This window comes from Gnatocerus cornutus, chromosome 2 (genome assembly GCF_029298725.1).
Source record: "Gnatocerus cornutus isolate USDA-ARS CGAHR chromosome 2, icGnaCorn1.1, whole genome shotgun sequence".
NCBI lineage: Eukaryota > Metazoa > Arthropoda > Insecta > Coleoptera > Tenebrionidae > Gnatocerus > Gnatocerus cornutus.
This window is the reverse complement of record NC_142234.1, coordinates 14256946-14270698: the sequence shown is the minus strand read 5'-3', so window position 1 is coordinate 14270698 and position 13753 is coordinate 14256946. Positions and strand designations below refer to the sequence as shown.

Genomic DNA, 13753 nt, shown 5'->3' with positions numbered 1-13753 from the left:
GAAATTAGATAAAAAAAAGGGTAATAAAAAGTAACTTTAAAATTGGTTTTATCTAGAAAACGTTAATGTGTTTTGTTATTTTTTATCTATCATGTGTTTTTTATTAGATTGTAATCTCTGAGGTTTTTGTAACAAAATGATGCACATAAAAGTGCCGGCGTAACGAACCAAAATAAGATTCTGTGATTGAAAACAACTATTTCGTCAATTTGAACAAGTTTTATTATCTATAACCATAAAACAAACAAGATAAAACTTCTGTGCTATGCTAAACTGCAAAGTGAAGTGTTATATTTATCTATTGACAACCGGAGCCACGCAATCGTTTGAATGAACGAAACCAGAAAAGTTTCCGTGCAGATAATATTAAGTCTACGTGAGTTTACTATTCAAGTGTGTAGACAAGCAACAGGTTTTGTCAATTTAACTTTCACTACACATTATCAATAATTATCCTATTATTCTTTAATAAGCAGGGTAGTAAGAATAGTACGTTCATTCCACCGTCTACTTCTTTTTTTAGAATTCCGATTTTGGGGGATTTTAAATAAAATAAGAGATAAAACACGTCTAATGGAAGTTTTTCTGCCATTCTTTCGATTCTGATAATATTCACATGGGCTTAAGGACTTGTTAAAAGTGGTGGATGCGCCGGGTTAAGGTGCTTTTTCAAATCTGAATATGTTCATGAATAAATTAGTGTATTCTAATGCAACTGAGATGAGCTTGTAGCTCTTCGAGGTATTTTTGAGACTTTTGTCTGATTTTTAGCTTTTCTGAACTTTAAGATTTCAGAGATTGTACAAGTTTTAGAAAATTGTGATAAAACCATCACAATTACATTGTCTAGTTCACGTCAAAATCTGTCAAGGTTCTCTTCTTTTACTACTCCACCTCTGGAAATGGCCGAGGGCGGCATAACTTTAGAAACCCAATTTGTCAACTTCTCAAAATTCGGAGAAACTCAGTGTGACGGAAAAACAATAACTCTAACACAAATCGACAAATGGTTAGATCAAGCCCAACTTCTTGGAAATACCGTAACACACACAGATTCAGGAGTATGTTTCAATAAATTCAAGTGCGTGAATTAAACTCGTTACACTACGTCTAAAGTTTTTATTTTAAGGTCTCGACTGATTGATTTCGACATATTTGTAAAGTACCTTGAAGAACTAGCGGCACGGAAAAAAATTCCCTTGGATGAACTAAAAGAGCAACTCGTCAATTGTGGCTTACCCGGGACTACGAAGACTGTACGTGGCAGAGTTTGGAGTTTTGAAACTAAGAAATATGATTTCAGCAACCGACAAACTTGCAAGCTCCTGACAATTCAAATGATCCGAGACAGTTCGTCGGGACGAAGCACTAATAAAACAAATTTCAAATGTCATGATTTTTATTGAAAAGTCACTCATATATTAAATTTTTGTGAAGAATTGTCTTCAAAATGGCAGATTTGACTTTCGAACAACAGTTCGTAAACTTTTCAAAATTCGGCGACACCAAAGCTGATGGGAAAACCATAACCTTGACGCAAATCGACAAGTGGTTAAAACAGGCTCAGGTAATAGGGAAAAAAATAACAACCACCGACACAGGAATATGTTTTGGTAAATTAAAGTGAGCGCTTCCGTTGATTTGTACTTGTGGATTCAACATTTAATTTCAGAGCAAAAACAATCGATTTTAAAACATTTAATAAGTTTCTTGAAGACTTGGCTCAACAAAAAAGCATGCCTGTTGAAGAACTGAAGGACAAACTCGTCAATTGTGGTTTGCCTGGAACAACACACACTACTGTAAGTCTTCCGAGTAGTGACTGTAATGTGAGATTGTTTTGCAGCAAGCTGTAAATGTCGGAGGCGTTGATAGATTGACTGATACGAGCCAGTATACTGGTTCTCATAAGGAACGATTTGATAAGGAAGGGAAAGGAAAAGGAATCGCCGGCAGGGCAGACTTAGCAGCAAATGAAGGATACGTTGGTGGCTACAAAGGAAAGGATACTTACGATAAAACCCACTGAAAGTTTAAAAATATTTTATTTCATATATCACTCGCCTTTACTCATACAGTCTGTTTATTATTTTAAAGAATTTACATACAGATTTAAAATTATAATACAACCAACTTAGCTATATACACAATCATGATTATCAAAACCAGTTAGTCCATCGGGAATGTAATAATATATACAAACAATAATGCTCAAGAATTTTTAAATTACAGAAATAAGCAGTTGATATTGAGATTACGATTATAAATATTATTGTATTTTCAATTTGTCCTACTCCTAGGGAAAGTAAAAAACAAATCACTATAGGAGCCTATTTGTCTACATATATCTGAAGAAATATGCATGTGCTATCACTGTAAGATCACACAGTCCAGTTAGTCTGCTGGTAAATTGTGCAAAAGTCCCGTCCTATTGCTTCTATGCAAAGGATAAAGCAAATTATAAATATTACAATTACATGCATACTTCCCAGTACAACATTTATGTATTTTTTTTTACATCGGACCTTCTATGATACTGACTTTCATAAAGCAATAATACATACTACGCAAGAACATAACTATCGCTAATATAAAAGCCCCGACGTATAGGACATAAATTCCGTTATGACTCTTTGCGAAAACATAAGTACCCACTGTTGTTCCTATCCCGATGCATAAAAATATCACTGCTAGAATAAAGAATATGTTACCTCGACCTCGTGCGTAGTCTGGGCCCACTGATGACACTTTTCGACAGTGGGGACAGCGTGCTAACGCGTTATTCAGGGTGTTGAACTGCAAGAAAAACAAATTGATTTATGCAAAACGTTTAGTTTAATGAGAATATAATTACACAATTAGTTGGCATTCATTATGTTTTATGTAATGAATGCCGCCGCATTTTGTTACCCTCACAAACCACTGTTTTTGTGGCCTAGGCTGCTAAAGTCCATATTATAGACCTAGTAACTACAGATTTTGGCGAATTGTTGAATGAGAAATTAAATTTAAGCAAATATTCGTAACATTTTTCCTTTCTCAAATCAATGTGACTGACTACTTACCAAAAATGTGTCATGACAATGGCCACAGGTCACTCTGCACATGCCTGGCATGGAAGGTACAGGCGGTGTGACAGGACTTGGGGCTAAATTAATGATCCTTTTACAGTTTGGTCGCGGACACGCGATCCTTTGTGACGAACTCTTACAGATGAGGAGGCAGTTACAGGGGCACCTTACGTATTTCTTTCCAGGGGGAGCATTTCTGATTGGCTGCACAAAAAATAGTTATCTTCAATAACATGTAAAAAAGAGAAGAATTTACCTCGCCTTCAACAACCATTATAACCTCTTAAATGAACAACAAAGAGTATTATTTTGACTGTTTAAATCAGTGAAGGGTCAAAGTTAACTGATTAAGAAATTACTACCAACTGTATCAAACATAATGACCTCAATTATTTGATTTTTTCTCAATGAAAATGAGTTTCTATCGTTTTCACGTACCGTAGCTTCATTGCACTGTCCACACTTTACAACGTGTTGGTCTCTTTTACCAGAAATATCAACCATAGCCTGACACACTCTGCATGTTACCATGGGGACTCCTCCACTTTCAGAGGCTTGATAAAAGGGAGGAGGTAACTCATCTGGACCGATTGGGGAGACAGTGGCTTGTTGTCCCACTACAACATTGGAAGACACCAGTCGTTTATGTTCCCATTGACATCAAAATAATAATAATAATAAATGAGTCATCTTGTCATAAAAATATAAGCGGAAATAAAATGATTTCGTACCTCCTGCTTCTCCATTATAGGTTGTTGGCTCTGTAGCTAGGAGCGGCTGCTTTTCCCCGTCTTGTCCATCGTATATGCTGCTATTTTCGTTCATTTCCAGAACAATGGCACGAAACTCCTGATAACAACGGAATTTGACAGCTCTCCGGCACCATAAAAGAAAAGATCTCAATGCCAAAAATTCTAGGGATTTTAGCGACAGGGAGGATCGATCAAATGACAACTACGCCTAAAACTAGGACACAATCGCCAGTTCTGACGCGAAAATTGAAGATGTCATCAAAAAATTTAAGAGTACAATTAAACAACAAGGAATACGAAATAATTTTAGAATGTTTAGATATTTTTTCATTGTTGTAATTTCCAATAAAAATATTATTTATTTAATCTGAATATCACGACGTCATGTTGGTAACCAGTGTGTTGCCATGGTAACATTACTACACATTGTTTAAACTGTCTAACTTTGTGCTTCGTATTACTCCAATATTTTTAATCATTTTAATGAAAATGGGTTCTAACCGTGGGAGTGTGTCCTCAATTCAGAGCCTGAGCGTGCCTTTAAGTGTGAAAAATCAAACCAAGGGAAAATTCGACGCTTTGTTTAAAACAGCGCAAAGAAGTGTGTCCAAAGAGCAACTTTTGAATGATTGCGAGTCAACTACTGCAAGCAGTGACTTGCTGGATAAAGAAGTGGATCGCAATAATACAGCAGTGCCAGGAAATTACATTTTAGAAAAGTTTCTCGCTCATGGAGCAAAAGAAGAAACTGAAAGTGTTACGGTGAAGCCACCAGTTCCCAAACCTCGGATGAAAAAATTCGTTTCTCCTTCAGTGAGTCAAGGCACTTTTGAAGTAACTTCTCCGAAAATTGTAAAAAAAGACGATTTAAGTTCTTCCAGCAACAAGACGTATAATGTTGAGGAGATCGGCGATGTTTTGGTGGATAACAACGCTATGAAACCGAAGATTGTAAAAAAGGTCGCCAAACCAAGAAAAACGAAGGAAATTAAAAGTGTTGAATCTGACAATGCAGAGGAAGAAACATCGTCAGAGAATGAACTTATAGAAATGAAAAAAATGAAAGATTCTGTTAAATCCGTCGATGAGAAAAAGCTACAAGAAACGAATTTAAACGAAAGTGAAAAGAAATTCGCTTACGAGCAAATAATGGAGATAATTATTCACAAAACCGATCGCTTACAACTCAGTTCTTTGGTTGTGCATCCGATGGTCAAAATTCATATTATTGATGCCGCAACTGGAAAATATTTTCCGAAGAGCGACAAAAGTCGGTCTGTTGTTTTTTTCTATGAAAATAACGATACCGATTATATTTCCCCCATAATGACCCACGCATGCAATTTGCAAGAGAAAAGGTACCAATTCTTCATAAAAATTCGATCTATTTGTTGTTTTTCAGAATATTATATCCATCCTGGGAAGAAACGATTTTAATAAACGAAGACTACGAATATATTAAAAAAGAAAGTAATAGAATAATTATATTTTTTGAAGTCTTAGATTTTCTCCCATTTGAAGTACTGCACCAAACGAAAGAAAAAGGTAAACACTATCAAGTTCTGGTAACCAAAATTTCGATTAATTTTTTGTCAGATTCTGGTTGGCATAACATGGCGGTCGCTTTTTTGAAATTGTCTTCTAAAAATGGATCGTTGAATCTCGGACGAAAGATAAGACTCCAGTTGTACTATTCTAATCAAACGAAAAAAAATCTTCCCCCGCAAACTTGCAATCCATGGATTTGGTGGAAAAAGAAAAAGTTGAGAAAATATCCGTCCACTCTTTATATTACTATCAAGCCCGTGATATCTCCTACAAAAATTACTGAAACTTTTCGATCTAAAGCGCCAATGCAGCAGGAAATTTCGAAAATGAAAATTGATGATAATCAAACAGTTTTAAATACAGAAATCGCAGATTCAACTACTAAACTCGACGATTCAACTTCAACAAAAGAAGTGAAGTGGGGCAGGCGCTCTCATGAAATTTGTAAACTTCCCAATAAAAGTTTAGTTCAATTTGATGGCTACGATCAGGGATGCTTTATCATGAAGTTTAGCCACAGTGGAATTTATTTAGCTTGTTCTGTGCAAATGGAAAATTTATTCTATGTCGCTATATTCTCGGTATAATCTCACACAATAAATGAAATCGTTTTAATTAACAATTTCAGGTAATAACTCTTAAAGAAGTTAATAAATTTAGTTGTCATCAGGCTTTAATCTATGATATAAAATGGTCCCAAAACGATTCCTTATTGATATTAGCTAGTGCAGACAACACCGTTTCCGTCTTCCAGGCATTGTCATCTTCGTTGCTACAAGTACGAGATTATAGATCTTTGGTTCAACACTAATTCAATTTTAGGTACTACCGCATCCATCGTTTGTTTATACTTGTGATATCAACTCTGAAAACACAATCGTAACTGGTTGTTTTGATGGTACAATCAGAATATGGCGGGTTCAAAGTGGTAACGAATACAATCTTTTTCAAGAGTTGGAGGGCCACTCTGGATACATTACGTCTCTGTGTTTTAATAAAAATTCTTCCATATTTTCAGCTGATTCAAATGGGGGAATTAATGAGTGGCAAACAGAAGGGACTGACTGGACGCTGAAAAGGTGCCTAAGAAGTTTGTTAAGATGTTTCATAACTTGGATTTTGTAGAGAAATGAAACTACTGGACTTGAAAGAAACTGTTGTTAATCGCTTATTATTGTTTCCGAAAGAAAAAAGACTGCTTGTGCAATCACGAGACAGTACAATCCGGATAATTGATATAAAAAGTGGTTGCATATTACGCTGGTTGCGAGGAGCTGTGAATAAAAGGTGAAGTTCCAACAAACGTTGGATACAAAATTCATGTTTTTGCAGGTTTCAGATCTTTTCCACCATTTCCCCGTGTGGAACGTTCGTTTTTTCCGGCAGCGAAAATGGTTTGGTCCACGTTTGGAACTCAAAAAATGGTCACGAAATTGCGACTTATGATTACAAATTTTTGACCATCCACTGCGTGGAGTTTCACCCTCACGATAATATTCTAGCAATTTCTCATTACGGGAAAAAAATCCCAATTTTGTTGTATTCGTTCGATGCAAGTTTGCAACAACCGACGGTTGGACTTACAGTTAAAGAAGAAAACTATTTAAGTTACACTTCAGACCCAAAGAAACTGGAGTGGGAGTTTAAGAAATATCCGGTGAAGAAAAGCGAGGAAAAAGTTGATTTTAAAGGAGTCTTGGAAAAAATGGATTTAGTTATAATGTCCCAAAAAAATTAATAAAATCAAGTGAGTAAAATGTAACGTTTTTTCATGATTGGCGCACGAATCGGAAAGTAGGTGTTTGTGAGGCATTGATTAAAACCAAAACTCACGATAGGTAATAATAATTTATTTAAATATTGGTATAATTTATATACTTCCACCCAAATATACATACGTGATTAATGTAATCAGTATAAATAGTTAAATATTAATCACATGTGCAACATGACCTAATATAAAAATGAATGCCAGATGGCTCAATAAATAAAAATTGACTACAGGGCAAACGTAAACAACGTTAGGTACAAACACGAAAAAAACAATGTTACACAGCCTAGGCTAATATTGCAAATTTGCTTTAGCAAAATTAAAAAAAAATATTACAATAAATCGAAATTGCAGAGCTGTCTTAAGCAAATCAGAAGCTAACAATGAGAAAGCAGATAACAATAACGAGCCATCTAGTACATCATCGGTTTTATTATAAGTTGAAAAAATTACTTTGGCATTTCTACATTTATAAAAAATAGTTCGATGCTCAGTTTCTAATGCAGACTCATTTTATTAAATGAACGCTTGAAAAAAAATTTAACAATAACTTTTGAATGTGGAAATAACGCTACTTTGTAAAAAGCTAACACAATTATGACACAACGTAAATCGTGAACGGCAGATTATAACTAAATAAGGCGCTGAAGTTGCGTAAATATTTTCATAATGAATAAATCCTTTAACAGGCGAAAACCGCTTATAAGATTTGATATTACAATAAAAATGACAGCTCTAAATAATCCTTGGATGCATACATCAAATTACATTATACATGTATGTTGGTTTACATATATTACAAAGATATTAGATTTGAATGCAAAAACAACTTGAAAACATTGATAATTTCTTTGTAACACAGTAACACACCATTTTCTTTTTATAAAGCTTAATAAATTAGACTATATAATTAAATTTAAGCATCATAACTTCATAGTCAGTTGCATTTTCAAACAAATGCACACTAAATTAAAATATATCAACTCATAACATTGATATACCAATCACACACAGTATGATTAAAGATAGATAACATTTCAGCTAATCTTTTCTCTGGAGCGAGTGATAAAGACGTCACGCTTTTTTCCAATAAAACTGGAACAACTACTCATCAAATTCAGTAAATGTGAAATGCACCTATTGTATTTAATGTGAATAAAATAGTCTGAAAGTATCAAATATTTTGAATCATACGTCTTAAAAAAATGCTATAAAATCACCTTAGGAAAAAAATGCATAGACCGTCGTATTCCTACACTTTTATGATTCAAAATAGTAATCAGACTTTTATGCCCACACGAAAACATGTCATGAAATAAAAGAAGAACTGAACCCATTGGGTTTAATTTACTGATTGGAGTCCTCTTCACTGCTCCATATTTTCTCTTGCTCTTCGATTTCTTCTTGAAGACGGATTTCTAACTGTCGCATGTCGTTAGCAATGTCCGCTTCGTACATCGCCTCTTCGGAAGTTTCCAGATTGGCGACGTTGGCGTTGTTGTAGTTACTCATCGACTGGTTCCACGAGTGCACCAATTTATTCTGAGCAAACAAAATATTAACATTGCAGTTTTCATTTTTGAAATTTGCGTCCTTACCAAGCAGACTTCCTTCTGTTTTTCTTGAATTCCTTGCTCTATGAGTTGCAGTTCTTGAGTCAGTCTGTCACGTTCGCTTAGCGTCGTTACACCTTGCGTTGCTAGTTTCAGATCGTTAAGCTGTTTCTCTAAATTACACAGCTGTAACTTCACCCGTTGGGATTCCGCTAAGAGTTCCTTGGATGGATCCTGCATCCGTTGATGGTAGATTAATTGAGGGGATCCTAAAAATCCGAATTGAGTCACTAAGCCAATTTCAGTTTGGTTTTCTTCTTACTCTTACCTACGCCGCTACCGGGATGACCCATAATTGCGTGTCCTGGTGGTAACGACCCTTGATGAAATTGCGGGGGATTATTATTGTAGTACAGTGATGTAACAGGACTAGCTGAGGCAAGGGATCGTCTCATCTGTAAGTATTTGCGGATGGTAAAAGCGCGTGGATTTTTTTAAACTCACCAGTGGTGATGCCATATTTCCATCTCTAAAGGACGAAACTTGTCCATTATCCTTGTGCATCCTCGAAATCGGTCCATACTTGCTAATAGCCGGGGAATCATACGGGACGTAGTCATCATCAGCCGCCAATATGGAGTCCGATCTTACAAAAGTAGGGCCACTGCTCAGCTGCGGCGGCCAAAACGTATACGGCGACGTCGGACTATCTAAATCATGCTGCGACTCTTGTCTCGCCAAACTAGTGGCATTATGTGAAATCGCCGTCGCCGCGTTCTTCCCTACAACTTTTTCCAGTTGTGACAACACTTCTTGTTTCCTCTGATGCAGTTCGGCTAAACTCTTCGTCGATGACCTCTTGGTCGAAGGCAGTACATTCTGGTTTTTCGATATCACGTTGTCCCAGTTGGATCTTTTGTCTACATTTTGGTTACTTTGATGGCTTATGTTTGGAAAATCAGTCTGTTGAGGATAAAATTGGTCGTTGTTGGTTAGAACCATGTTTGGAGGAGCGTTGGAATACACGTCATGAGGGTATGGAGTTGTAGTCTGGGCGTAAATGGGTTGGGGTGCATATGGGGGTAGATTGTGGTTGAACGCTACGTCGTAACCCATGCGCTGGAGTTGCACCACAGCGGGAATGGGAACGGGGCTCACAGTGGTCGTGTTAGGGATGGAATAATAGTCTTCGGTTTGAGGGTACACTTTTTCAGTAGGCGATTGACTGTCGATTCGATGTTCTTTGTTGCGGATTATTGTTTTGCGGTTTTTGGCGCGGTATCTACAATTAAAAAAAAATTGCTTTGTTTACTTAACCTATTAATAAACGCCTTATCTTTACAAAAAGTCTACTAATCTCTATAATAAATTTACCAAGATAAGTCGCGCTTATTTCGACTTGAATATAAAAACGTCTAATTTAACGACCACTTATGCTAATCAGGTCAAAGAATCGAACAAAAGTTGTATAAAACACCGTAAAACTTACTTTTCCAACTCTTCATTGGAATGAGCGAACGTGCAATTAGTGCCTCTAGGACAATTTCCCCTCAATGTCAAATCTCGACACATGCTGATCTTGTATTTAGCATGTTGGGAATGAGTAGTATCCTGTAATTTTCTACTTCCATGTTGATGAATAAATTCTACTAGGCCTGCCACAACTAGGCGTACCGCCTCAAGGGCCTCACTGCATTCTTTCCACGTCGGCGTCGACGATTCTGAAGACATAACAATTAATTTATAACAGTAAAACTAGATTCGTTTTCGCGTAATGCGAAAAAAGCGCAACCGGTTTCAACCTGTTTAGAATTATCCAGGACCTGAATCATTTAAATGTAATTTCGTAATGACGCCGTTTGCTAGTCACGCACCTTGCGACGCCTGTAATTGGTGTTAATCCAAAACGGCGCGGCGTCTGGTCGTCGGATTACAACTAATTATCATAATTAAACAGTGAATTATTAATATTCGCGTAATATCAGCCTTTGTGGATCGCTGATAACAGTTCTGGTGAACTGGAGGTTGGGTTTAATTTCCATAAAATGTTAAACACGTCGTAAAAATAATTTTATTGTGCATACTTTGAACTGAAATGGCAGTTTTAACCTTTACACTAGTTGATATCCGATGAAAATTTATCGGAATCCGAACAATCGGAGATTTACCTTTTTTGGACAACAATGGAAATCAACGAAAACAAATCCCGTTTATAAATAGTCAATTTTTGCGAAATATAAATGGAAATGTCTTGTCTGTGCTAAACGTGGAACATTTCTCTTCTAAAAATAAAGTCACACCAAGGGAATCCAAAACAAATACAGAAGATCAAAATTTATTGTTGTCGGTCATTGTAATAAATAACATCGGAATGAGGCTAGTCATGTGCAAATTAGGGTACGCAAACAATTGATCTGTTAACCAAAATCGTGATATTTGCTCGAATGCATCAATTGGTGAAATCGTGACAAGATAAAGGAATCCCACAAACGAAAATAGTTTTATCTCCATTTATCTAACCAAAACAAATGTTCTTCATACAGCGAGTCTCTTTTAATTACCCAGATTTCCATATTACCAATAAACCATAAAAATTAACTGAATAAATTATGGTTAAATCAATAGCCATTTTAACTGCGGAAAACCACTGAATTCAATCAACATCTCGTGGAAACTTCCAGAATTGTTTAAAAAATACCATTCGCTGATTAGAGTTTATATCATAACAAAGCAACACGATTACAATTTTTCCTACTCACCAGGACTCGGGTCAATTCCTGCGAGAAGTTCTAGAGGTGTCCTCAAAACCGACAATTTCCCTGGATCTCCCGTTCTTTGTAGAGCAATAACCAACTCTTGAACCGATTGAGCAAAAGATTGAGGAGTTTGCAATTTATCAATGATGCTCTGCATGTGTGACTTGTGGGCAGTATCTCCATATAGCAAAGCCGACCATTGATCTGGGGCTATTCTAAGACCTGCTTCAGTTGCTATTTGGACGATCTGAGCGTCGTGTTCTCGGCGCAGAGCTTCATAAGTGCGGAATTCTTCCTTGAGTTGCATTAAAGAAGAATCTCCTTCACGTTTGGATACCTAAAAGAGTGTTAAAGGGCTCGGAATATATAATAATATAATAGTTTAGACTTACTTTAAAACAGGACGCCCGGTATAGAAGTTGGACGACGTGACCGATGCTGGTTTTCGAAGCTTGAGGAAAATGGGGTTCCAGACGTTGGACGACAAACATCACGAGGACTTTTCGCGATAAGGCTGAGCCGTCTTCCAAAGCCAACAGCACTAACTTTAAGACTTCTTCTTGCATTGCTGTAGGCAATTGTTATAATTAAAGAATAAAGCCGAGCAAAACAGAGGTGTCCAAAGAGGCCACAAACACGTTTATTTACGTTTTCCGAAAAAATATTTACAAACTGATTAGGACTCATATTGTAATTACATGACTTTTGAGTGGAAAAGGTAGTTGGAGTTTTCCTTCAATAAAAAATTAATTTAGATGTTTACATTTCGCCTGATTATCTTCAGTATTTGCAATTTAATTACTATTTATAATCATTATTACCCTAATAACTACATACTTGCGCGAATAAGTAAACAAATGTTATCTCCATGTGTTTGCGAAAAATGCCAAGAAAAGTAATCGAAATTTTCTTTTTATCAACAAAGGTTCTAATAAATAAGTTATTAATAAATCGTTAAAACTACACCGTATTATCAAATAAAACCGACTTCTAAAAAGAGCATGGAATTTTTTTACTGCAGGTTCTCAACTTTTTATCTTGCATCGATTGCGTCCAATTTAATCAAATAATGTGTGGAATTTATAGAGTTCAATAAATAAAATTAAATCCTATAAATAATGATATAAATTAATTACATCCTGCGTGTTAAAAACACAAATTATGTAATAATAATTTTTCGTCATTTTTGCGTTTATTTACTCCCATAAGAAAGACCCTCTAAATAAACATTTTTTACTTTTATGTTCCGCGAATTCCCTGTAAAATATTTTTCCTCGCTCCCATTCCCAGATGCTGGTTTTGTTTATTTTTCTTACCTGGTCCCAAAAATTGGCATCCCCTGGCCCTGACAGCCGCCCACAGGTTAGCGGAGAGCTGCTGTGGATTCTGATGTTGTAAAATGAGCTCAGTGACCGTCCTTTCCCCTAGCGACCTCGCCGCCCTCATAGCTCTTGTGCGCCCCTCATCCTCTACTAACTGGCAGTTAATCAAAGTCACTAATTTCCTTTGCATAGGTCTTGATAAAATGCTGCCGCTGCCACATGCGTTTCCGTTAGGATGGGGCTTCAAGTACATGGCCAGTTCCTCCACACATTTCCTTGAATCTTGGTAATAAGCAATGTTGTCTCTTGAGACAATTTTTTGGTCCACTGCTTCATCATCTTTTTTGATGAGTGGACCGACTAGTTGAAGGAGGGCTGTGTTTACAGGCAAACTTTCTATATCTATGCTGATGGTAGTTTGGTCGAAAGGACACTGCTTGCGGTGGAGGTTGGACAAGCAGGCCTTGCAGACCGTGTGGCCGCAGCCCAGACTAATAGGACTGCGATGGGCAACATCAAATGCATTGCAACATACTGGACAAGACAGGAACTCCGTCCACTGTGGAGCCTGAATTGGCATTCTGAAATCGAAATTCATTGTTGCTCACATCATCACTTGTCAAAATCAGGTGATGACACTTTCGGGTGCCAATGTGGCAATTTGCACACGAGGAAAAAGGGGGCTTTAGGAACTTTTCGTGGATTTCAGTGACTTGAAAGGGTCGAAAGCTTGAGAAACGCACCTACCTTAATTAATCTACAACAGAACATCACATCATGAAGCACCACCAGACATCACAACAATGTTGTGAAATCTTCTCGAACGTCATACGTCAATGACAAGGTGATCGCACTCTGCGCATTACACATACCGATCATTTTCCATAATTACGTGTTGCGCATTGAAAGGTCAATTATTCGATCAGTGAATAAAAATTTTGCCTAATTACAGAATAATAGAACTGATAATGTTTCCAATA

At 36.6% G+C, this 13753-nt stretch overlaps 5 protein-coding genes across 8 annotated transcripts; 3 read left to right on the top strand and 2 right to left on the bottom strand.

Moving 5' to 3' along the window:
- Nucleotides 1-20: 20 nt before the first annotated feature.
- On the top strand, nucleotides 21-1461 carry LOC148179321 (tubulin polymerization-promoting protein homolog). 2 transcript variants are annotated; one of them, XM_088029891.1, is made up of 5 exons: nucleotides 21-376; nucleotides 524-741; nucleotides 796-1081; nucleotides 1130-1256; nucleotides 1304-1461. In XM_088029891.1, exons 3-5 carry the CDS (start codon nucleotides 903-905, stop codon nucleotides 1370-1372), a joined length of 375 nt encoding a protein of 124 aa, XP_087886017.1. In that variant the 5' UTR covers nucleotides 21-376; nucleotides 524-741; nucleotides 796-902; the 3' UTR covers nucleotides 1373-1461. The 2 variants fall into 2 exon arrangements, with proteins under 2 accessions (XP_087886017.1, XP_087886018.1); XM_088029892.1 differs by lacking the exon at nucleotides 21-376 and having other exon boundaries at nucleotides 511-741.
- On the top strand, nucleotides 1451-2797 carry LOC148179320 (tubulin polymerization-promoting protein homolog). The gene is made up of 3 exons (XM_088029887.1): nucleotides 1451-1623; nucleotides 1673-1802; nucleotides 1847-2797. The coding sequence occupies exons 1-3, from the start codon at nucleotides 1451-1453 to the stop codon at nucleotides 2027-2029; spliced, it is 486 nt and encodes a 161-aa protein (XP_087886013.1). The 3' UTR covers nucleotides 2030-2797.
- LOC148179319 (type 1 phosphatidylinositol 4,5-bisphosphate 4-phosphatase) lies at nucleotides 2027-4000 on the bottom strand. The gene is made up of 4 exons (XM_088029881.1): nucleotides 3803-4000; nucleotides 3510-3688; nucleotides 3066-3275; nucleotides 2027-2796 (listed from the first exon to the last, which is right to left on the bottom strand). Exons 1-4 carry the CDS (start codon nucleotides 3894-3896, stop codon nucleotides 2515-2517), a joined length of 765 nt encoding a protein of 254 aa, XP_087886007.1. The 5' UTR covers nucleotides 3897-4000; the 3' UTR covers nucleotides 2027-2514.
- Nucleotides 4001-4199: 199 nt separating this feature from the next.
- Nucleotides 4200-7109, top strand: LOC148179318 (jouberin-like). 2 transcript variants are annotated; one of them, XM_088029872.1, is made up of 7 exons: nucleotides 4200-5181; nucleotides 5226-5368; nucleotides 5420-5952; nucleotides 6000-6149; nucleotides 6194-6450; nucleotides 6497-6658; nucleotides 6704-7109. In XM_088029872.1, the coding sequence occupies exons 1-7, from the start codon at nucleotides 4307-4309 to the stop codon at nucleotides 7107-7109; spliced, it is 2526 nt and encodes an 841-aa protein (XP_087885998.1). In that variant the 5' UTR covers nucleotides 4200-4306. The 2 variants fall into 2 exon arrangements, with proteins under 2 accessions (XP_087885998.1, XP_087885997.1); XM_088029871.1 differs by having other exon boundaries at nucleotides 5226-5952.
- Nucleotides 7110-7200: 91 nt separating this feature from the next.
- Nucleotides 7201-13696, bottom strand: roq (RING finger and CCCH-type zinc finger domain-containing protein roquin). 2 transcript variants are annotated; one of them, XM_088029870.1, is made up of 9 exons: nucleotides 13521-13696; nucleotides 12768-13354; nucleotides 11844-12019; nucleotides 11455-11788; nucleotides 10185-10416; nucleotides 9200-9977; nucleotides 9024-9150; nucleotides 8741-8964; nucleotides 7201-8684 (listed from the first exon to the last, which is right to left on the bottom strand). In XM_088029870.1, the coding sequence occupies exons 2-9, from the start codon at nucleotides 13351-13353 to the stop codon at nucleotides 8490-8492; spliced, it is 2652 nt and encodes an 883-aa protein (XP_087885996.1). In that variant the 5' UTR covers nucleotide 13354; nucleotides 13521-13696; the 3' UTR covers nucleotides 7201-8489. The 2 variants fall into 2 exon arrangements, with proteins under 2 accessions (XP_087885996.1, XP_087885995.1); XM_088029869.1 differs by having other exon boundaries at nucleotides 9018-9150; nucleotides 13521-13694.
- Between the last annotated feature and the right edge of the window lie 57 nt (nucleotides 13697-13753).

Excerpts from the sequence above, each read along its gene's own strand:
- LOC148179321 (XM_088029891.1), top strand. The coding sequence starts at position 903 with ATGGCCGAGGGCGGCATAACTTTAGAAACCCAATTTGTCAACTTCTCA. Across the intron at positions 1,082-1,129 it reads GTATGTTTCAATAAATTCAA|GTCTCGACTGATTGATTTCG; the intron begins GTGCGTGAATTA and ends TTTTATTTTAAG. Across the intron at positions 1,257-1,303 it reads TACCCGGGACTACGAAGACT|CAACCGACAAACTTGCAAGC; the intron begins GTACGTGGCAGA and ends ATATGATTTCAG.
- LOC148179320 (XM_088029887.1), top strand. The coding sequence starts at position 1,451 with ATGGCAGATTTGACTTTCGAACAACAGTTCGTAAACTTTTCAAAATTC. Across the intron at positions 1,624-1,672 it reads ATATGTTTTGGTAAATTAAA|AGCAAAAACAATCGATTTTA; the intron begins GTGAGCGCTTCC and ends ATTTAATTTCAG. Across the intron at positions 1,803-1,846 it reads CTGGAACAACACACACTACT|CAAGCTGTAAATGTCGGAGG; the intron begins GTAAGTCTTCCG and ends ATTGTTTTGCAG.
- LOC148179319 (XM_088029881.1), bottom strand. The coding sequence starts at position 3,896 with ATGAACGAAAATAGCAGCATATACGATGGACAAGACGGGGAAAAGCAG. Across the intron at positions 3,689-3,802 it reads CTATAATGGAGAAGCAGGAG|TGGGACAACAAGCCACTGTC; the intron begins GTACGAAATCAT and ends CCAATGTTGTAG. Across the intron at positions 3,276-3,509 it reads GACAGTGCAATGAAGCTACG|CCAATCAGAAATGCTCCCCC; the intron begins GTACGTGAAAAC and ends TTTTTTGTGCAG.
- LOC148179318 (XM_088029871.1), top strand. The coding sequence starts at position 4,307 with ATGAAAATGGGTTCTAACCGTGGGAGTGTGTCCTCAATTCAGAGCCTG. Across the intron at positions 5,182-5,225 it reads TGCAATTTGCAAGAGAAAAG|AATATTATATCCATCCTGGG; the intron begins GTACCAATTCTT and ends GTTGTTTTTCAG. Across the intron at positions 6,150-6,193 it reads TGTCATCTTCGTTGCTACAA|GTACTACCGCATCCATCGTT; the intron begins GTACGAGATTAT and ends ATTCAATTTTAG.
- roq (XM_088029869.1), bottom strand. The coding sequence starts at position 13,353 with ATGCCAATTCAGGCTCCACAGTGGACGGAGTTCCTGTCTTGTCCAGTA. Across the intron at positions 10,417-11,454 it reads AGGAATTGACCCGAGTCCTG|AATCGTCGACGCCGACGTGG; the intron begins GTGAGTAGGAAA and ends TTATGTCTTCAG. Across the intron at positions 9,978-10,184 it reads TCCAATGAAGAGTTGGAAAA|ATACCGCGCCAAAAACCGCA; the intron begins GTAAGTTTTACG and ends TTTTAATTGTAG.